The sequence below is a fragment of the Spinacia oleracea genome, chromosome 6 (genome assembly GCF_020520425.1).
Source record: "Spinacia oleracea cultivar Varoflay chromosome 6, BTI_SOV_V1, whole genome shotgun sequence".
In the NCBI taxonomy this organism is placed as follows: Eukaryota; Viridiplantae; Streptophyta; class Magnoliopsida; order Caryophyllales; family Amaranthaceae; genus Spinacia; species Spinacia oleracea.
In genome coordinates this window covers 101,246,484-101,269,318 of record NC_079492.1, presented here as the reverse complement: position 1 = coordinate 101,269,318, position 22,835 = coordinate 101,246,484, and the positions used below count along the sequence as shown (strand labels likewise).

The window sequence follows — 22,835 nt, the reverse complement described above, 5'->3', positions numbered from 1 at the left end:
TAAATTTTTCTTTCGACTTGGGCTGCAAGTAATTAAATTTCAATAAGGGACTCTATTTCTTATTCTTGTCATTCTATAGGCTTTAACATTTTTGCAAATTGGTTGGACCGAATCATGGATTGCCTACGTATCCGCCTTAAATAGATTTAATTTGGAATCAGGTCTTGCGTAGTTCTTAGCCTAGAAAATGGTTTCTTAGAATGCCAATTTTAAACAAGTACGTTCGAGTGGAATCGTAATGTTTGAAATAGGGTGAAATAAGTGAAGTTCATTATTATTTTAATCTGCTGCTTTGCCGTAAGCCGAAAATTTGTTTTATATTTTTTTTGATTGAGTACATGTATTTCTTTGGTGGTACGTATATCTGAATATGTGCTGTACCCCCCAAGTGTTCTTTATTGTTCCGTGTATGTGCGGATAAAATGACGAGCACTTCTGGACAAATTTTAGCAAGCAGAGAGAATCAGCGCCCAGGCTGGGGCGCTAAAGATTTCGGCGCCCAGCTCTGGGCGCTGATAATGAATTCTGGGCGGATCTTTTTTGGTGCGCTAAATGCTTCTTTTTCTTTTTAGACTAACTTTAGAGGCGCTTTGCAAAGTTTCTTTTTTTATTATTCACATTTTTTTGATTTTTTTATTTTTACGTTGAGCGTATAATGTACTTTTCATTTGTCTCTTTTTTTTATTTGTGACTCAAGACGGCTTGAAAGATGGGTTGAATGAGATAGGATAATTTGTATAGGTATTGGTCAAGCATGAGGATTATATCTGCTAGGACTCACAATTTGCAGCCTTAAGCTAGTGTCCTGAGTTTATATCAACCAAGGCCAATGAGTAGCATGGGGACGGCTCAAGGGTATATCAACAGGATGTATTCAAACAAGTTATATGGTCATTATGCTAACGGTGGTGTAAGAGCAGGTTTTGGAAATAACGAATATGACGCACGTGTCATTGGCCGTGCGTGGTTTGAAGTTGACAACAAGTTCAAGAACAAGAGTCGAGGTAATGGTTTCTTGGGTTATGGCAATGAGAACATGGATGGGTTAAATGAGCTGAACAGGGGCCCCAGAGCGAAGGCGTCTAAGAACATAAGGTTTGGAAAGGGTAGACATCGTAGAACTTTATGATTTGGATTGGTTGACTCAATTCTCTTCCTTCGTTTATTTGGATAAATTTATCACTTTGGGAGGTACGGGCTAAGTATTTCCTGGCTCGCTCTTTTCGCTCTCCCTTTTCTCTTTCTTTTTAAGTATTTCATGGCTTGCTCTTTTCGCTCTCCCTTTTCTCTTTCTATTTTTTCTTTTTGCTTGGGATTTCTCCCCAACATAAATCCTTCAAATTTTTTATTTGGGCTAAAAGGTAGATGGTTGTGGTTTTTGAGTCACGAGGCGAGACTGAGTGAACCTCATTTGGTAGGCGTATAGTGGACCTTTAATTTTAGTAGGCCTAGGGTGGACCTTTAATTTTAGTAGGCCTAGGGTGGACCTTTAAATTGTCTTACTTTGCAAGCGTATTTAGTCGTTTCTTAAAATGTGCAAATAGCGTAGATACAAAAATGTTGTTTTTACCTTATTGAAATTTAACGAAAGAATTACATCGAAAATAATTTTTTTGTTTCTTTTCAGACTTCAGTTTCTGGGATTTAATTGGAAGTTGTGATTTAGACTCGAACTTTCATTAATCTTTCTGATTATAACCCGTGTATGAATACAAGGAGGTGGCCTAGACTCAAAATAATGACGTGGCGTAAGCCTATAATACTTGACCAAGCGACTCTCAGACTTAGGCTAATTGGACCATAACTTTCGTTGGTTGACACTTTAGATTTTAACCCTTGGGTGTTCATTTGTCATGCGCCATTTTGCTTAATGTTGGCAAGGTAGTTAATTGGGGAGATCGAATTTTTATTTTTGCAAGACTAGAATCATTAGTGCGGCTTCCCTCTTAGCGTGTATTGCTTTACCCCAATGGTAGCCTTATGGTATGCCGACTTGGGTATTTTCATGGTTGGTCATGTTGCATTCATGGAAAATCTTTTAGTCTGTACTTAGGAGTATTTAAAGGAGCGAGTGGCTCGAGAGGACTATGATAGTCGTGACCCAATGTGATCATAAGCCTTGAGGCCATTAATTTTTCTTGCCCATGGTATTGACACCTTAGGTTCACTTTGGGGGTTGTGCGACTATGGGGGAATGATTTCCGGAATGTGACTGTTTCCATTTGCAAATACTATAATATATTCTTTTTATTGGTGGGAGAGAGTATTGAGGCCGTGGATTCTTAGCAAGGGATGACAATTACATATGGGTGCTTATTGATTTAAATGTTAGGAAGGGAGACTCAATATGTTTAACCTTTTAACTTGCAGAACGACCCCAAGCATTAGGACCGATTCTATGGATAAGACAACTAAGACTTAGGATTGGGATTGTACTTTGGCATAGCCTAGTCTAGACTCGGATTTATTTATTTTTTATTTGAACATTTATTTTTCTCTTGAAGACTTTATCGAACATTATATTTTTTGAATACTTCGCCCATGTGACATTCAAGGTCGTTTAATTAGCACGCTCGGTTTTGGTGCCGAGCATTGTCGCCGTAGGAGGCCTAACAACGACACAAAGAGTTATTTATTTTTATTTTTTAGTCGCTTTTAGAATCGAGTGCCTTTTCACACGCCCTTGCAGCAATTTTTACGAAAAGTTTTTTTTGCTACGTGTTTTCTTTTTCGCGGGCACCGAGGCTGCTGCGCCTGACCAGAAGGCCAAACAACAACTTCAGCGCCCAGCGTTGGGCGTGTGAAATTCAGGCGCCCAGCCAGGGGCGTTGAAAATGCGTCCCTGGCTGGTTCTCGTTTTCTGTTTGCGTCTACTTTTGTTTATGCGACTTCGATTTTGCGTGCTTGCTTAATAACGTCCTTTACGCGTTGTGCAGCGATTGTGGGATTCGTTACAGGCCATCCCGAGCGTCGCTTATTTTTGTGGCGATCGTCCGGGTTTACGGAACACGTATTTCGGTATAACTCTTTGGCAAATTGGTTTATGAATGTTTGGGAAATTTTTAAAGTCGTTGGTTTTTCTAGGATAGTTTGTCACACACAATCATATATTTCGCTACACATAACTAACATTCCATCATGAGGCAATAAATAGCATGTCATGTAGTTTATGATAGGCTTCTATGGGTAGTTATTTGCGCCTGTCTTGGTACCGCTTCTATCGTAGATCCAACACATGCCCCGGTCGAGGTAGTGTCTTCAACAGACGAATTTCGCTCAAGAGGCCAACCCGCAAGTGCAAGCCAAGGGGGCATGCAGGCGAGAGGCACCTAATGGGCGAGCGATTGGGTATGGGACGGGTGTACTACTAGCGAAAGTGCCGAGTGGACAACATTCGAAGCGTATGCACCCCCCGGTTGGCGATGGGTATCCTTAGTCCCAACTCCCGAGATGAAACACCAAGGGAGCCGAGATTCGTTATGCGGTTCTGCCCGTTCACATTAATATGTTGATTTTCAGGTCGTCCCAACTTGATTGGGAAATAAACGCGGGGTAGGATCGTTTCACCCTTCGGCTATTTTGATTATCTACAAGCACGAGTATTTCCTTCACTATCCCCAGTGGAGTCGCCACTGTGAGGGGGTCGAAAGAGCACGAGGCTAATGCGTGACCTCGTCCCTCGTGGGTGTGACGCTTCTTTTTGTCAAATCAAGTGTAATTGGATTTCCTGTGAGTTTACACCCAATTCACTAGTAATATAGGAGTCGCCATTCAGTTTTTAACGACAATGAGAAAAACTGACAAAACCCGGTTATCGTGACATAAAGGGAGTGCAATTATGTTTGGCCACGACGGCCGTAGGTTCCCTTGTGATCCCTGGTGGTGGGGATCGCTCAACGTACACCCGCAGGGTAGAGATTGAGGGTTCGGGGGACTGTAACTACCGAGAGGAGTACTCGCTCTTCGATAACTCCAGAGGCAGGATATCCTTACTAGCTCAGCATAAATAATTGAAGGGACATGCGTTAACTATTAAACTAATCTGAGTTGATTTTAACAATATGCAACATATAGTACTAGATCGAACGCGATTATCTGATTTAGATTGTTTTAAGGGACCTAGCATGATAATCCAATTTCCCAAAACTATCATATTTATTAAGCGTGATCGAACAATCAGATTTTAGTTAGTTTAACAGTTCATAAAAGGGCGAGGAAAGCAATTAAACCATGGAAAAGGGACACATTACGACGCACCCTTGAGAGGTGCGTCACGGTTCTCAGAAAACTAACCACTTTGACTTTGCTATTTCTCCTTTTATTTAACGAATCTCGAATTATGGGACGGGATACGTTCTGTTCGATTTATGGATCGATTGCGACAGAACGCGTGATCAGTTTTGCAGCGTGAGGCTTAGGCTTAGGGGTTTAGAGTCAATACTCAGAATATAATTGTGTGTTGTGTTCTTTTCACGTCGAACTTAAGGCCCTATTTATAGGAAAGAGTTCGTGGAAAGATAGAATTGCAGAACTCTAATCCACGAGGAATTAGGAAAAAAACACGTACTAGGTATTTTCAGCGCCCAGGCCTGGGCGCCGAAGATTTCGGCGCCCAGAGCCAGGCGTTGAAAATAGGGTCTGGGCTGTTTTCCTTAGTCAGATTCGGATTCCTAGAATCCGGAGTATTTGAGATTTAATTGAGTCCTTTAGTGCGTATTAACCTTGTGACGGGATGCGTCTGGGCCCGTTACGAACTCTAGGCTCGTTAGGATTTTAATTAATACGTGACTCTTACTTTCGAATCGTATTAGGAATAGGATTCTCTCGCAATTTCTATCTCATTTAGGATTTATGTTGGAGTGCAACACCTAATTCTGACAGGTTTCTATCTTTTATGACTTGCCACTTTTAACAACTACCCATTACGACAGTTACTATTTTTAGCAGGTTTCCATAAATAGCAGGTTTCGGGTGAAATGAAAAGGGGTAATAAGATTCGTTATTTTATAGGAGATGCGTTGTCAAGTGGAGATTTACGTTCTCATCATCGAACCTTCCCTTTCGGGAATGGGGACAAAAGTAGGTGTCTACAGGTACCATTGATTTTTGATTTGAACTTTCCACCACCATCAGAAATTGCATCACCTCATCATCATCAAATAGCAACACACACAACAGATCATCACAAGCCTAGGACTCCAAGAATAAATAATGAATTGAGGCTAGAAATATTGGTGTTCCTACTAAATAGAAAGATTCCAGATTCAGAAACTCTGTTGTATGGGGCAATAAGGGATGCAGTCAAAGAATATGGTTACACCAGAAGAACCATAGGAAAAATATGGGACAAAGCAAAGAAACAGTAGGCAACAATGAACTCATATATTGTACAAAGCCAATATCACAGATGTGGAAGGAAAAAGGTTCAAGTCTCCTATGACTCAATTGCACAAATAGGCATGGGGGACAGAACATGCATCGTAGATCTTGCAAGAATGCTCAATTTGGGACCAACAACAGTATGGAGGCTCATCAAGAGGAAAATTATTAAGCCACACTCAAGTCCCTTGCATCCAGGCATTTCAGAAGCATACAAAATGGCAAGGATGAGGTGGGCACTCAGACTGATAATGGATTACACTATACCACAAGAACCAACATATTACAGCATGTATGACTTCATTCATATTGATGAGAAGTGGTTTTATTTGACACAAAAAAATCAGAGAGTTTATCTTGCAAACAATGAACCCTATCCACACAGAAGTGCAAGTTCAAGAACCAAGATACCAAAATTCATGTTCATGGCAGCAGTAGCCATACCAAGGTGGGGTGAAAATGGTGAATGTGAATTGGATGGTAAAATAGGCATATTTCCATTCACAAATGCAATTGCAGCCAAGAGGACATCAAAAAACATAGTAAAGGGGACCATTGAAACAAAGCCAGTGAAGTCTGTAAATCAAATTGAAACAAGGGCAATGATGATCAACAAGCTACTTCCAGCAATCAAGCTAAGTGGCCACCACATGAAGGGGAAAAGGTCATCTATATTATTCAAGATAATGCAAAGGCACATATAATGCAAGATGATCCCGAATGACAACTACACTACAAACAAGATGGGTTCCCTTTTGTGTTGACTCAACAGCCAGCGAACAGTCCAGATTGCAACATCTTGGACTTGGGATTTTTCAGGTCAATACAATCACTTATGCACAAGAAAATGCCTAAAACTGTGGAGGACTTAAGTGGAGCAGTGTATGATTCTTTTAATGAGTTGCATCCTAAGACATTGTCTAATGTGTGGATGACATTACAGTTTGTTTCTAATGAGATTCTAAAACACAAAGGCAACAATGATTACCAACTTCCACACAACAAGAAGAAGATTCTAGAAGATGAAGGCAGACTGCCATAGCAAGTCAAGGCACCTATATGGGCAGTTAATGAATGCATGCAACTCTATGATGAATGGAAAGCAAACCAGTGAAGTAAAGAGAAAACAAGTAGATAACTTTTTGTGTTTTGGGGACATGTTTTGAAATTGACAAGTACAACCAATGTGTCACTTTTGTAAGCTTAAAGGCAAGCATAACATGTAGGCAAAACATTTTGTAAGCATATCTTTTGGAAGCATCAATGAATGAATCTCATATTTTAGTTTATTAAAGTTTGTTTTAATCATTCTTATTCACATCACTATTATTCACATGCTGAGATTTATAAGCATAGGCAATAAACACTATGATTAATCACTATTATTCACATGAATATAAACACTTTCAAGATTAATAAGGCAGCAGAAAAATGGCATAAACAAGGCAGAAGTGGCAAAACAAGAACAAGGCAGAAGTGGCAAAACAAGAACAAGGCAGTAGAGGCAAAACAAGAACAAGGCAGCAGAGGAAAGGGGACAACAAGGCAGCAGAGGCAAAGCAAGAATAAGGCAGCAGTGGCAAAACAAGAACAAGGCAGCAGTGGCAAGGCAAGAACAAGGCAGAAGTGGCAAAACAAGAACAAGGCAGAATTGGCAAAACTAAAACAGATTATCAGAGGCAAGGCAAGAACAAGGCAGCAGAGGCAAGGGGACATGCAAACATAATGACAAGTCAATCTAGTTGTTATTCTCAGTTATAAGTTGTTTTTCATCATTGAATCTTATGACATTAATATCCTCTTGCCTAACGGAGCAAATTACTAACACACTTTTAAAATGTTAAGGAAACTGGCTCCACTAAGCAAAGGATATTAAGGGCCTAAGAAACTCAGGAAATAAACAACCATTTCATCATTGATAACACAAGAAAGACAAGGCAAGAACAAGGCAGCAGAGGCAAGGTAGTGAATTACAACATGAATGATCAAGGGGACATAATTTAAGCATTGTTGTTATTCTCAGTTTTAAGTTGTTTTCATCATTGAATCTTATGACATTAATATCCTACTCCCAAATGGAGCAAATTACTAACCCAATTTTAAAAGGTTAAGGAAACTAACTCCATTTGACAGAGGATACTAAGGGCCCAAGAAACTCAGGACATATAAAATCACAACTCTAAACACATCGGCTTCTAAATGGAAATAAATAATAATATCACATCATTTTCAGATGGAAATTGTTCCCACTTAGAAACCGATGCGTCAAAAGAAGTAAAATTTGACTAAAACAACATTTCATCATTGATAACACATGGAATATGCCTCACATAAACAAAGTGTTCTTAAAGAATCATAAATATCTCAGAATGTCCCCAAAAATCATTGAGTCAAACCCTTTCCAATTAAACTTAGCTCCTGAAAAACATCATGGATGCTAATGGTGCATGAGTTTGATTGAAAAACATTGGGTTTGACACTCATAAAATGAAGACTCATCACAGATCACAAGGCATAAGTACATAACTTTATCACATCACATCTCTAAACACATCGGCATCCAAATGGAAAGAATGCATATCACATCATTTTCAGAAGGAAAATCTTCCCACTTGGATGCCGATGTGCCAAAAGATGTAATATTTGAGTTACACAACCATTTCATAACTAAACAGGGACACAAGAACAAAGCAGCAATAACAAGGAAGCAATGAACAAGGCAACAATGCACAAGGCAAGAAGGCACAAGGTTTGAATCTCAGTTAAGTTGATTTACATCATTGACCAATTTGTTTCTAAATGATTAACAACCTCATCACCCTTTTACAAAAGGGGATACATGATCACTCAAGATGTGAAGTGATCTGCATTCCCTTTTGTAAAAGGTGATGAAGGACATGTTTAGAAACATATATCTCAGGTTATCAACACATACATCACAGATCACTAACACAACATATCTAACATGACATAAGATCTCAGAATGTCCCCAAGCATCATTGACACAAATCCAAACCACAAACACTTAGTGCCCGAGAAATATCATTACTGATACTAATGGCAGCACGAGCATTTGTGGTTAATAAGACTTGTTCCTCAGCATTAAAAAGACTCATCATCGATCACAATCAATAAAGGGACATTACTTTATCCTAAAGGGACATACTTGGACATTAAGCATTCAACACAAGGCCACATTGAGAGGACTTAAATAACTCAAACCCTATCCCCAAATTATATTCATTTCATGCCTTTACTAATCCAAAACATAGTTATATTGATCAAATCTCATACTCACCAAAGCAACATATTCATCATACATAAAACATACCATAAAACAGGGGACATTAAGCCATCAAAACATGTTCATCACACAGACAACATTCCACAGCATTATAAAAATATCCCAACATCATAATCCAAACATCAGACTCATCACAACACATTTATTAAAACCATATGACAACACCATCATCCAATCAACATTATCAATATCATTATACCAACATCATTATCTAACATCAACATCCATACAACAAACCACAACATCATCATCCAAACAACAACACCCCTGGCCAACAACAGATCACAGTTGTTGGCATCCACCTTATGACTCCACAGCTAGCCAGCATTTAATAAAATTTAAAAGGAAGAAAGGAGACAGACTTATCTAAGCATCATCAGATGCTGAAGCCGATTTTTTCCCTTTTCAACTTTCTTTGAGGAGGGATAACCAGATGATTATTGCCCGGGAGACCCAACAGCATCACCATTCTCATTTTCACACTCTCCAACATACACCAGATCAAATGAATCAGACCCACTTGGTTCCTTGCAATCAATAGGGGACATACAACATGATTAGTGCCATAATATAATAACAGGGGACCATGAATTAAAATCAAATCAATATTTCACACCATTATCAATCAAAAATTAATCCGATTTAATCCAACAACTCAAAATAAAGTTCCAAATAATTTCAGATCACCATGGTTACCACATGCAATGAGATAAATGAGAGCAAACCACAAAAAAATTCCATTATAATCCAACAAATATTGTAAAATTCCAAATAAATTTCCAAATACATCCAAATCCCAATTTTTACCACATGCAACGGGAAAACAGAGCAACAAATCACATGACTATTCCGATTTAATTCAAATAATTTCCAAATATATCCAAATAATTTCATAACTCAATTTTTACCACATGCAATGAGAAAATAGAGCACAAAATAACAAAAAAAGACCGATTTATTCCAACAAATCTCCAAACCAAAAAAGACTGATTTATTCCAACAAAAAAAGACCGAATTATTCAACAAATCTCCAAAAAATTCCCAACAAATTCGAAATAATATCAGATCTGCATTTTTAACACATGCAATGGGAAATCAGAGCAACATATCCAATAAATAATCCGAGTACAATGAACAATACTCCAAATAATTCCAAAATTTATCAAATCCCACATTTTTAGACATGCAAACAATCAGAATTAAATTTTTAATAACACCGACATAAAAACCCTAAATAAATCGCAAAAAATCAAAAGTAATACCTCATCGGAATCTCCTTCACCGAAAAAACGCAAATCTGAGGGTGTGGGTTTCCGATCGTCATGTTTTGACTCAACGTCCTCCCCTGGCTCCACTTCCCTCTTCTCAAACCATTCTTTCAAATAGTTTCGAGTACTCGTATTTTTTTTTTGGGCCATATAAAGATTGTTTTTATACTCGCCGGAGTAGGAATGCTCGTTGTTGGGACAGTTGCACTTGGATCCCCAATCACAGTTGGGATCGGGGATTCTTTGACCGGAAGTTCCCACCCCAGAATCACCTCGAGTTCTAGACAAAGAAGAACCCATCGCGTACCAGAAAAACCGAGATAAACAACACAATCAGCGACGATTAGGGACCAAAAAAGGGACAAAAACAGAGGGGATCTGCTCGGAATATGATTCCGAGTAATTTTTATGAAAGAATTTATGCGTAAACGTTTCAGATTTGAGAGAGTTGGAGAGGAAAACCCAGAACAGAGGCGGAAACCCTAGGGTTTTCTCAAGAACAGGGGAGGGATTTTAAGAGAGAGAGAGAGAGAGAGTGAGTGAGAGTGTGAAATAAGAGAGAGAGAGAGATCCGAAGAGGTGAGAGAGAGAAATCAGAATGAGGGATGAGAGTGAAAGGGAGATAGAGACAGCTTATAAAGGGAGGGGGGTGGGGTTAGGTTAAATAATTAAATAAGGTTGGTGGGGTAAAAGTGGGTGGGAATGGGTAGAATCTTAGGGTTTTTTGGTAAATAATGGGGAATCTTAGGATAAATTGGTAAAAAAAACTATGGCCAAAAATAGTAAAGATTCAGTAGGGGAACAACAAAAAGAAATGCTAAAAAAGGAAATGGGAACAACAAAAAGGAATGGAGGGAGTAATAATTAAGAGCATGCATGAATGGTTATATATTGTTTATTCTTTCAATTGTAGTTATAAATATGCTTGAAAACAATCAACACATCCTCAAGGGTTTAGAAATGAACCTAACAAGATTTCTTGAATGGGAGAGGAAGGTTATTGAGGTGCTAAGGCTCAATGGCACTGAGTATGCACTCTTAATTCCTATTCCTAGCTATTAGGTGAGACATGTCACCCGGGAAAGGGATATTAGAAGTTGTGAGTCTCATGATGAGCAACACCCCTGATGATTGGTGCAAAAGGTTAAGCTATGAACTGTTTATGCTAATCAAGCATCCGAGGGATAACTGACGAGGAAAGATTGACGAAAGAGATCAATATGTCTATAAATTTATTGAATCAATGAAAGATATAAAGATTGATCCTCAGAACAAATGTTTCAGGATAGAAGTCCATGAAACGAATGCACAGATCCTTCGATCTAGACTTAGAGTTGGAGAGCCACTCATGAATCATGTGAACAAAATATTATCATTGTTTGAATGCTTGAGTCTCCTAGGTTCTCCAATACAAGAAGGGATATCCGTCTACGTATTAATCAATTCACTCCATGATGGGTATGAACGCTCCAGCTAGTTCTACATCAATAAACCTAGAGAAGAATCGCTCAATTAGTTTAATCAGCAAATAAAAAAAAGTTGAAATAGTACTCAGATGTAAAGTTAGAGATCTACTCCAAGCTAAAGGTAGACGTTTCAAAAAGATATAGTACTCAGATATAAATTTTGTTGAGGGTCTCAACAGTTTATGTTTGCCAATTAGGTCTTGGTCCAATGGTTAAAGCTGAGGGCATGTGTACGGTAAGTCTTAATTTTGAATGTTCTTTCCCCCATTTGTAATTTATAGGCAAAATTGTTAAAAGTACCTTTTTTAATCGACTTTGTAAACCGGCCAGTACCTTATTGGGTTTTTTATTTGTCAATTAGTATCCTTTTTTTTACAATAAAGTTAGTTCTTCAATAAAAAGTCATACTACATCTACAAAGGAAAATCTGACTTCAACAAATACATAGCAAATTGAATCAAACAAATATTTCATTCATAGTAACTACGATCGTCGAGGAGATCTTGTAATGTGGCACATCTCCCGCACATATTGCTAAAATACACAGCTTTTTCGAAGAGATAATCTAACGATTTGTTGTTGTACAAGGATGATTTGCATTTGATTCATGTGAACGTATTCGGAATTTATATCCATTGCAATCACATATAAAAAAGAAAAGTCTCTCGCAAGAAGAGGAGAACAATTCATGTTTTCGAGGGAGAAACATTCCTCAGACAAGGATAAAGCATTATTATAGATCTAAAAACAAAACAAAACAAATCAAGAAAAATAAACACAATTAAAATTTAGGGCTTTCACCGGTATAAACCGATTGAAGCCCCTTCGAAATTCGTTGATGGAGGGTTAGGTTTTGAGAGATGAGGATGAAGAGGGAGGGAGGGTAACTTTTCAAATACAATTAGCATCTATCATATGCGTTAATGAAGATTGTCAACTGATAGAAGTACCTTAATTTAACAAGAGTATTAAAAACAATACATTATGTCAACTTTTCGGCTAAAAAGTCAAAATTCCAGTCGTTCACTAGGCTCTCTCATCATTTTTTTGCCCGTGTTGTACGCTTCCTATGAAAACGCCATACGCCTTCAAAAATTCAATCTTCCCAAAATCAAACCCCCCCATGTGAACCTTTCTTTACGTGTTCTTCATTCTTGAGCAATCCACAACCAATAAGATACTAATCTGTAGTTCACAATGCTATTAGTTGTACTTGTTCAAGATGGTTGCATTTTTTGGATCAAACGCCACTTTATTTGTTGTATCATTTGTCTTTCTTAAGTGTGTCCACTACATAATGTTATTCGGTCGTTTTGTTAAAAAAATGAGGATGTGTTGGTTTTTGTAATCTAACTCTCTCATTAATCTAATGATTAACCAATAATTAGGATAACCATGAATGAGGATGGAGAAGCTTCAGAGGGTGATGGAGAAGATGAACAAGTGAAAATATGAATTTCTCTTACTGTATACATGAGAGGTTAGTTAAACACATGTCTTAACAACGGAAAGTTGAGTTAAGTTGTTCTTTTTTGTTAAATTGAGGTACTAAAAAAGGTGGTAGTTCATTAACTCAACTAAAAACAAGATATGTTTTGACAATTTTACCTTGTTTGTATTACCGTTATGGCTAAAAATAAAAGTTCAAGTATTGTTCGTTAATATCATTTACGATACGTTCTATTCGACTTATTTTGTGTGAAATAAGTCAAAATTAGTCCAAAAAACACAATCTTAGCCCAAAGTTTTCTTTTCATAAAAAAGCTTATCAAATCATCAAGTGGGACACACCACTGGAATCAACAAAGTCAATACTACCTCACTATTTAATGTAAACAAAATTGAACTGTATTTTGTAACTTATATACTTCGTATAAGAAAAAACATTATCAAGTAAGATCTTGTCTCAACTTGTATTTTTGAAATATCAAGTTTTTATAATTTTCACCATTACATAATTTGAGATATTAATGAAACAAGATGTGCATTGAAGTTTGCAAATAATACAGTGAGTAAAACATTATTAAACGGAAAGAGCAAAGTTAGATTCAAAAGTCAAAACATCCGAACTAGTAGTAATTGTTAGTGGGCTTGATTCACATTTGAATAACTCTTTATGAACAATCGTTACAAAAATTTGTCCTGTTTAAAACAGACCTTAAAAAAACGAGATCAGCTGATCAAATATTTAATCTACAACAAGAAGTATGCTACAAAAAGCTTACAAAGTGAAGGTACCGAAGTGTAACCTGAGATACTCGTAATATCTAACTAGCTTTTACCAGACCTTACAAGGAAGTCGCTAATCTTTCTTTCTACGCTTCAATCTTTCAAGAGCACCAAGACGACTATCAGCCTCTTTGGCCTCGTCACCATCTTCAGGTTTCTCAGGGTCTTCCCGCTTCTTAGCCAAGCCACCAAAAACAGCACTTGGCACATCCTTTTGAGCAATCTCAACCTTTTCAACATCGTCATCTTCGTCATCATCACTCTCTTCTGGCAGTTCAATCTCCTCCTGGTTAACATTTCTTCTGCCAGTATCAGCTTGAGATTCAACCCCGGCACTCACAAACCCAACAGTTCTGGCTTTATCCTTAGCTGGAACATCGTTATCTGCAGGAGCCAACCGCCTTTCAAGAGCAGCCATTTCATCTTCACCAACCCCAGCTTGTTTTAGTACATCCACAGCCGTATCAAGGCTTATCTTCTCATCTTTTTGCATCATTAATTCAGGAAGGATGAAATGTGTCTGTGGGAAATACAGTTGTTAGAATTCCATCTAAGAAATGATAATTTTTACACAACTACTGACCATCAGATATAGCACCAAGTGAAACAAGGATGCAACTAAGAGCAGATATGTAAAGTTCTGCTGCATCATCAAAGACTCAAAGTTAAAGCACAAATTTTCTAATTAATGACCAAATTGCTATTTATTAAAAGCTTATAGTACTTCTATTTTCCATCAATCACAGTTTCTCCCCCTCCCCCCCCCCCCCCCCCCCCCTTCCAAAAAGAAACAGAAAAACACCAGCAATCACTAAATCACTGAAAGGCAAAATCTACCAGGGAAGGATAGAGGGAGGCCCTAAGCTAATGATGTGATTGTTTCCATGTGTGGGGGAGGGGGGCGGGGGGGATAAATGGTCGGCTGAGCAAAAGAAATCTTTGTCCATGGTAAAGACTCCAGACATTTCTGTAACCAGTACCCAGCGGTGTCACTTCTCAGTGAGAAGTGGGGTGTTTTGTAGGTCTTCTAAACAACAATTTCTTATTTTTTTACACTTATCAAGTAAAATTCTGTGCGTATGCTACATAACTCATGGCCATGGTCTAGACATTTCTTAAATTTCAGTAGCCAGTGGGGAAGCGAGGTATAAATGCGTTATAATCAATCAACCTGTATCTTGTTCAAAGAACCTATCAAAGTTCCAAAGAACGCAGCATAAGAACGTGATATGGGGTTCCGGGGGGAAATTAGTGCATATCATAATGCTTGGTTATCTCTCCAAAAATTTAATTTGATCTGAAACATTCACTTAAACAACAGAAAATATGTTCCTGATGCACCCATAAAACTAAAACAATCACAAGAGCACTTAAAAGACTTGAAACTGTTGATCAATGGCTAGACCTGGCGAAGTCATGTTTTCTGAAGTCTTTTAAACCCCTGACAGGAAACAAAGTTCTACCTTTTGAGCTTTTTGTACTATCAGTCTATCATATGACACCCAATACTACTTACAATTAGCGAGGCTCACAAATAAGGACAAAGCCGTGAAGAAGCATTGAACTTGCAAAATGACATATAAAACTGGTAACGACGTAAGTGCATTATAAGAAATTCGGTTTTTTCATAAAATACCCCTGGCATAATCCACCAAATGCCCGTGACTTTCATAATACATAAAATACCCCTAAAACAAAACTTAATACCCAAATACCCATACTTTTTACGTGCTGTTAGTGCTCCGTTAGCCCAAATTTCAAATTCACCAAATACCCCTATTTTTAAACTTATTTCACTAAATACCCCTATTAGGAAACTTAATTCACCAAATACCCATATGTTTAAAGTACCCACGTTGATGTTCAACGGCTAGTTTTTGTATTTGAAAAAGTAGTCGTTGGTTATTCTTTGCATATAAATACCCCTGTTTTGCATGTTTCATGTGGTTGAGCAATTATTGTGTTAATTTCTTAAGATTTTTGTCACGAGTTGTCTCTTGGGATAAAGAGAAGTCTTAGCAGGCATCCCAAACAATACAACACCTTAGATAACCGATCTGACAGTGACAACCATCGATCGATCTTGCTGAAAAAATCTATTCAAACCTATAGACTAAGGTTCATTTATCCGTAGGAGTCCTAAGTTTCTTCTAGTACTCAGTTGTTAAAGATTCATGCATGCAGCTAACTGCGCTCAAGTAATGATACATTAGGAACAGTTACTCCCTCCGTCCCATATTAGTTGTTACACTTACCTTTGCACAAAGTTTTAGGTGATAAGTGGTTGTTTGGTTATCAATTGTTATTTTATTGAAAAAGTAGATGTGATAGGAGTTAGTGGGGTATTTTTTTAATTGAATGAGAGAGGGTGTGGGGACAAAAATACATTTAGTGGGAAGAGAGAGACAATATAATAATTGTGGAGTCATTCCTAATTTAAAAGTGTAACAACTAATCTGGGACTGACGAAAAAGGAAAGTGTAACAACTAATCTGGGAAGGAGGGAGTATTAGGAAACTGATTTATGCATCCTAATCCATTCGCCTCATAGTTGGGAATTGGGAGCTAATGATTGGTTCCATGTATAAAGATCTTGTATTTTCTCATCATAATTAAATAAAATCATACTCCATATTTGGTTGTTAGTAAATGCCCCTCTCCTTTGGGGTGGATCCTCGAGATCAAGTAGGCTAGCCGCGGTGCCAGCATGAACCACCTTATACCCAACTGGGTTGGGAACCCGAGTCTTTTTATTTGGATTGATCACATGAAATTCAGATGGGTCGCTGCCTTTTATTCAGTTTTCTACTATTTATTTGTTTTTTGTCTATTGTCCACACAAAATAATGGCAATAGACCTTTTTTGTTGAATCTTATGGTCCTGATTGATGATCGATATTTTTGTAAATATAACCAGCATTAAGAAAGAAAAGAAGAGTACGAGTGTGAATATTGTTTCATGATGTTAAATTATTAAGTTTGCCATTGAATGATTGTATTTTCTTTTTCACCATGCAAAACATGGGCATTTATATGCAAAGAATAACCAACAGCTACTTTTTCAAACACAAAAACTAGCCGTTGAGCATCAAAATGGGTACTTTAAACAAGGGTATTTAGTGAAATAAGTTTAAAAATAGGGGTATTTGGTGAATTTGAAATTTGGGCTAGCGGAATCACTAACAGCACGTTAAAAGTAAGGGTATCTGGTAGACCTGTCAAACGGGTCAGTCGGGTCGGGTTGTAAAAAAATTATTTCCGGGTTCGGGTTTAATCGGGTCGGTCACTTTCGGGTTCGGGTTTACAAATGCTTGTTCAAGACCCAGAACTTTCGGGTTCGGGTCGACCCAACGGGTTGAGAGATTTTAAAACGCGCATTATATTTTCATTTATTTAGGTGATAAATATACAAAATATGGGCACAAATTAACAAAATTTTCTACACAAGTTTATATTTAGTAAAATTAAACCATAAAATGACGTATAATTCAAATTAAAATCATATTATACACAACAATAATAAAAACAACGTGTTTATTATACTTAAATTTTCTCATAATCTCATTTATTACTATAAATATAATAATTTTCAATCGGTCGGGTCCAAAACGGGTTCAGTTGGGTTTTGACCCATTACTTTTCGGGTTTCTCGGGTTCGGATAAAATCGGGTTACGGGTCACAAAATCTTGTTCAGGACCAGTATTTTCGGGTCAGGTTCGGGTCGGTTTTCGGGTCGGGTCGATTTTTGACAGGTATAGTATCTGGGGTATTATGTTGTTTTAGGGGTATTTTATGTATTATTGAAAGTTCAAAGGCATTTGGTGAATTACGCCAAAACTCATAGGTATTTCATGAAAAAACCGAAAGAAATTCTGTTTAAGGCAATGTTTAGAAATTCACTAAAAAATTGAAGACGCAAACTACCTAGCAGTATCAGATCAAGAAAGACTATCAACCAGAATAATGAGATGAAAAACACTAAACAGGTAGATACCAGACAATATCTACGTTTTCAAAGCTTAGGCATAAATATATATAGACCATAATATGAGAGAACTGACAACAATAGAGACCATTACTACCATGTCTACCAGTAATAATTACATAGTAAATCTTAACATCATAGAAAGTGGGGAATAAGATGAACATACCTGGCTGTAACTAGAAACAACAGTACGTTTGATGCGGAGCATTTCTCTGAAGGTGTCTTCATTTCCATGTTGGACCTCAAATTCATGCCACTGATTCCAGAAATCTGAAAAAGATCTTGGATCTGCAAACTGGGAGGCATATATATAAACTGTACGCGAACGGTCAATCTCTCCGAGGCTCTTCTCAAGCTCAGCATACTTCAAGCACATGGCCATCACATCTTTGTCAGGAAGCCCAGATTGAATTGCCTGCTCATATATCTCCCTGGTTTTTGGCACACCAAACATTTCTGCTGCACGAGCTATGTAGATCTCGTACATGCTCAACTTCTCATTAGCTGGAACAGCTTTAGTAGCTTGGTCATAAACCTTCATTGCACGCTTTGCTAAACCATAGTCCTCCTCCAACTTAGCATATTGCAGGTATAAAGGCTTTACACATTCCCCGGGAGCCTGAAATAAATCAAAATGTCAGACACATCAAGTTTCAGTGAATGAATAAGTTATGAGAACGAACACGAAAGATAAGCGTAGAGCTGAACAAATGGACAAATGAACTTCTCATCATGGATATAAACTAGGAAACAGAAATAGGAGTCTGAACCTAGCCCTTTATTTAAAATGTTTTCTTTTCAAAATGTAAACAAAAAAAATCAAGATCTATCTCATTTCTGTTTTGAGCTAGAAGCACGGATAGAAGAGGGAGAACCATCAAACTGTAATGTATCTAGGCAAAGGCTATTTCAATCACTTAAAGAGATAAAATATATCTAGGCCTTTGGAATAGAAAATTCATGGTATTCCAAAAGAATCATTTATTAAAAAAATGTGAGAGATATAAAAATGTGAGAGATATAAAATTTAGCTGCTCAGGGAACACACTTCAATAACAAATGTCAATCGGTGCTGAATTAATAACATGGACATACCGTTTCAACAGCATTTTCAAAGAGCTCTCTGGCTCGTTCCAGCTTACTCTTCCCATATCTCTTAACAAACTTGGATAAATATGTAACCCATATCTCCTTTACATGAGGGTATTTGAAGATCTTCACGCCTCTTTCATACACCCTAAATGCATCTTCAAAATATTTATGCTCCTGTAGCACAAAAATAAGATATCAAAATTTGAACACTATAACAACTCAAGGTGTCATTGAATTATTTAGGGAAGATCATACCTCCAGAAGCATTGCATAGTTTATAATAATTTGGGGAGTTGCAATTCTAAGATCTAATATGCTCTCATACACTGCACGGGTGCTCTCCAAAGTATCAAGGCTTTCCTCCAAATCTACATAGAATGTCCATAACTTCAACGATTTGTGTAGCTTCATCTGCACAGGCTCGTAACCCTCCGCAGCAACTGAAAAAGAAAAGTACAAGTTAGCTCACAATCCCATAGGTCAACAAAAAATAAATATCAGAACTCACCTATTTAAGTATCAGGGACAGCGTTACCAGATTCGCGGGTAACCCCCGCAAATCCTATAGGCCAAGAAAAAAACAAACATCATTATTCACCTATTTAAATATCAGAGACAGCGTTACCAGATTCGCGGGTATCTCTGCGAATCTCAAATCGGTTCGCCGTTACCGAATCAGGTTATCCGGAGACCCAATTCGTTGTGGTACGCGAACCAAATCTCTGGTATTGTCATGCCGAATCGAAAACCCTAGTTTTAGTTATTGAAGGACAGGGAAGTCGAGAGAAGAAAAAAGATATGTTGGGGCTTCTATTTGAGAAGGAAATACATGTTATTTGAGTACGAGTACTAAAACAAAAAATTTATAATATCTGATATTTTGAACAATTTTAAAAAAGATCCGAAAAAAGAAGTTCCAAATCCCTGTTGTGAACCTAAAACCTACCAACTCGCGAACCCCATACCGAAGCGAACCAAGAGTCAGGTAACCCTGATCAGGAAAAACCCAATTTTCCTTGAATATGAAAAAATTCATTCAGCTATCAGCTCATTCTCCTCCGTGAACTTAGCACACCCCCCCCCCCCCCCCCCCCCAAAAAAATATTCATACAAATGTGTAAAGTGTAAACACTACTTTGCCGCCATAAGATATAGTACAAATCAATTTTATCCGCAAAGATATTTAGCCAAATTTTCTATTACAGCATTTCAATCAAAGATTAATGTGACTTAATCTAGCTCTCATATACATTTCTAGTTAGCATCTTAGCAATGCTTTCTTTTACACACCACATCAGAATGTCCCCGTCACATAATTCTTCTCATTTCAAGAAAATTTGCAAAAGGCAAGTACAATAACCATATAACCAAGTTAGTGGATCATTTGCACCAGCTGCAAGTTGCAATGGCAAAAAGGACAAAATAAACTACCACGTGTAGAAAAAGAAAAGTAATTACCTCTACGCTTAACTTCAACAGAGGGCACTGCAGTTGCACGCCGCATCAAGTCTAGTGCTCCCTTAAAGTTTTTGTGCCTCAACTCCATTTCAGCCCATTCACACCAAATGCTAGCAAGATGATCCACTGCCTTATAATTGACTTGCACAGCTTTGTCAAAGATAACCCTAGCATTAGCAAGATCTTTGTGATTCTCATAAAGCTTAGCAAAAGCTACCCACAAAGTGTGAGGCTTTCCTACTGCCTTCATGGGGTCTACAGTCCTGACTGCCTCAGTGTAGGTCAATATCTGCCTAGTTGGGTTACCCTCAAAGAGCTTCACTCTCCGATGCCATTGCTCCACATTATGTGGGTTTTGTCGAAGAAGAACACTATTGGCCAGTTCTGGCCGTCTATCCATCAAATGCTCCAACCTAGCCAGCCGCAAATCTACATCATTATCATCGTGCAGCCAAAAACACTTCAAGATCTTCTTCTCAAACTTCCCCACAGAGTGCTCAACATCCCCTCTGATATCCTTGTCATCCTCCTCTTCACCATCCCCACCATCCTCTCCCTCTTCATCACTCAAATCCAAGCTCTCCATCTTATATGCCAACATACTCTCCTCAAACTGCGAGTATGCATCAAAAACCACACTAAAATCCCTAACAGTCACCACTGTCGTCATACCCTCCTCAAACACATCCCTAGCCTTCTCCGGCAACTTCCTCCTGATATAATAATCCGCCAATGAAGTCCACAACCTCCCCACCTCATCTGTAAACTTCCTAATCCCGCCCCTAATTATCGCATCCACATTCAACCCAGAAACCTCAGTAGCATGCTTGGTCAACAAATCACACAACTCAAGCCAAAGCCGGTGCTTCGTCTTCCCCTTAATAGAAAAGAACTGATCATCATTCAACACCCCAGCTAATCTCTCCGAACCCTCTTGCCACCGCTCCGAATTAATCAAAAACTCAATAAAATCCTCAATGTGAGACGGGTCGTACTTCAAATACCTCCTGTAAACCCTAAGTGATGTCTCGATCGGAATCCCCTTCTGACTGACAAAAATCAAATAGGGTTCCCAAATTCGATCATGCTGAGTAACAGGCAAAGCACAAAGCGCCCGATCGAACGTCCGACGAGTACGAGTAACCAATTTCTGCTGAGTTAGGGTTAACAAATACATAATCCAAACTCTTGGCATTTTATGCATCGTTACTAAAGCACGTTCAAAAGTATTATTTAGGGTTTCATACTGAGAATGCGTAATTGGAAGATTGCGAACAAGTTCAAGGCGTTCACGAAGATAGGCATACCAGAGTTTGTAGCTTCCAGGCAAAGCTTTTAGGGCTCTTTCGTAGATGACTGCACGCTTCTTGAAAGGAGAGGCGGTTCTCGCCACTAGGTAGCGCCACCATAGACGGAGACTGAAGGGGTTGCGGAGGATTTCTTCTTCGTAGGGAAGGTCCTCTTCGGAAGGGTACAATTCCCGAGGGATGGACATGGCAGCAGGCGAATAGGTGAGGAAAGAGAGAGTGAGAGATGGTGGAGGAGTGCCTTTGGCCTTTGAGATAGGCGGTGAAATACTAAAGTGAGTGTTTTTTTTCACTCCTACCTTGTTCTCGTCTCTGTTTCACGACATTTTTCTGTGCACGATGCGTCCAGTGTTTCTTATTTTTGGACACCTTGTAAATGGATTAAGCTCATTTCTATTCGACTTATTTTGTCTCTAACTTATGTGAATTTATTTGAATTTAACTGAACTTATTTGAAATTATATTATATGAAAAAAAAATTGTCTGAAATAAACTAATGTGTGTGAAAATATCTCAATTTTTTTTTTCTGAACTTATATTATCTGAACTTAACTGTACTTATCTGAACTAAGCTGAACTTAACTGAAGTTGTCTGAACTTATCTGTATGTACTTTGTCTGAAATAGGTCAAAATAAGTCGAACAGAACAAAGTCTAATTAAGTACCATTACTTCTTATTCGTCGGCACTCCCTCTCGTATCATACAAGCCAAACTCTTCTCGTTTTTTACTTTAAATTTTGTGTAAAATCGTCTTTGTTATTTACATAGAATGCCATATTTACCCTTATAAAATCTACCCTACTCCTTAAATTTTCACCCCTTCTCCAGTAGCACCATCTTCTCTTCTTCTCCTTCTCCTGCCATCTTCCCTTCTCCTTCACCATCTTGCTAACTTCTGCGATCACCTCCATTTCCGGCGAGCTCCATTTAAACTGAGCAGCTGTAGCTAATAGGGACCTCCATTTCCGGCGAGCTCCATCTTCCCAACTCCTTCATCCGCAATTCATGTGCGGTGCCGCACAAGAATCGCAGCTGGAACCATGGCCAACCGCATGATAATTGCGGCGGCCACCATGGCTCAGCAGCAATTTTTGTGTGGCTGGCCATGGTTCCTGTCGCGATTCTTGTGGGCCAAACCCAATTTTTTTTTTAAAAAAATATTTTTATTTAATTTAACCATTTACAATGTTGTTATTGGTGGCCTTTTTGTTCCTGGATTTCCTTAATCAATGGTTTGTATATCTAATTTTCTCTTCGAGCAAAGGTATATGTATGTATATGTTAGTTTTTAAAGGTGTTATGTTGGTCGATGGTGGTCGAAAATATAGAGACCGAGAGGTATGTC

The 22,835-nt window shown here is 38.1% G+C and overlaps 2 protein-coding genes across 2 annotated transcripts; one reads left to right on the top strand and one right to left on the bottom strand.

Annotated features, from left to right (window-relative positions):
* The first annotated feature begins 5,372 nt into the window (after positions 1–5,372).
* Positions 5,373–6,421, top strand: LOC110785037 (uncharacterized). The gene is made up of 2 exons (XM_021989476.1): positions 5,373–6,043; positions 6,199–6,421. The coding sequence occupies exons 1-2, from the start codon at positions 5,373–5,375 to the stop codon at positions 6,419–6,421; spliced, it is 894 nt and encodes a 297-aa protein (XP_021845168.1).
* A 7,066-nt stretch (positions 6,422–13,487) lies between these two features.
* Positions 13,488–21,834, bottom strand: LOC110785053 (uncharacterized). The gene is made up of 5 exons (XM_021989498.2): positions 20,183–21,834; positions 18,980–19,164; positions 18,728–18,898; positions 17,799–18,251; positions 13,488–14,166 (listed from the first exon to the last, which is right to left on the bottom strand). Exons 1-5 carry the CDS (start codon positions 21,675–21,677, stop codon positions 13,720–13,722), a joined length of 2,751 nt encoding a protein of 916 aa, XP_021845190.1. The 5' UTR covers positions 21,678–21,834; the 3' UTR covers positions 13,488–13,719.
* Positions 21,835–22,835: the final 1,001 nt, after the last annotated feature.

Excerpts from the sequence above, each read along its gene's own strand:
- LOC110785037 (XM_021989476.1), top strand. The coding sequence starts at position 5,373 with ATGAACTCATATATTGTACAAAGCCAATATCACAGATGTGGAAGGAAA. Across the intron at positions 6,044-6,198 it reads CACCACATGAAGGGGAAAAG|GTCAATACAATCACTTATGC; the intron begins GTCATCTATATT and ends GGGATTTTTCAG.
- LOC110785053 (XM_021989498.2), bottom strand. The coding sequence starts at position 21,677 with ATGTCCATCCCTCGGGAATTGTACCCTTCCGAAGAGGACCTTCCCTAC. Across the intron at positions 18,899-18,979 it reads ACTATGCAATGCTTCTGGAG|GAGCATAAATATTTTGAAGA; the intron begins GTATGATCTTCC and ends TTTGTGCTACAG. Across the intron at positions 14,167-17,798 it reads TTGTTTCTAGTTACAGCCAG|ACACATTTCATCCTTCCTGA; the intron begins GTATGTTCATCT and ends TATTTCCCACAG.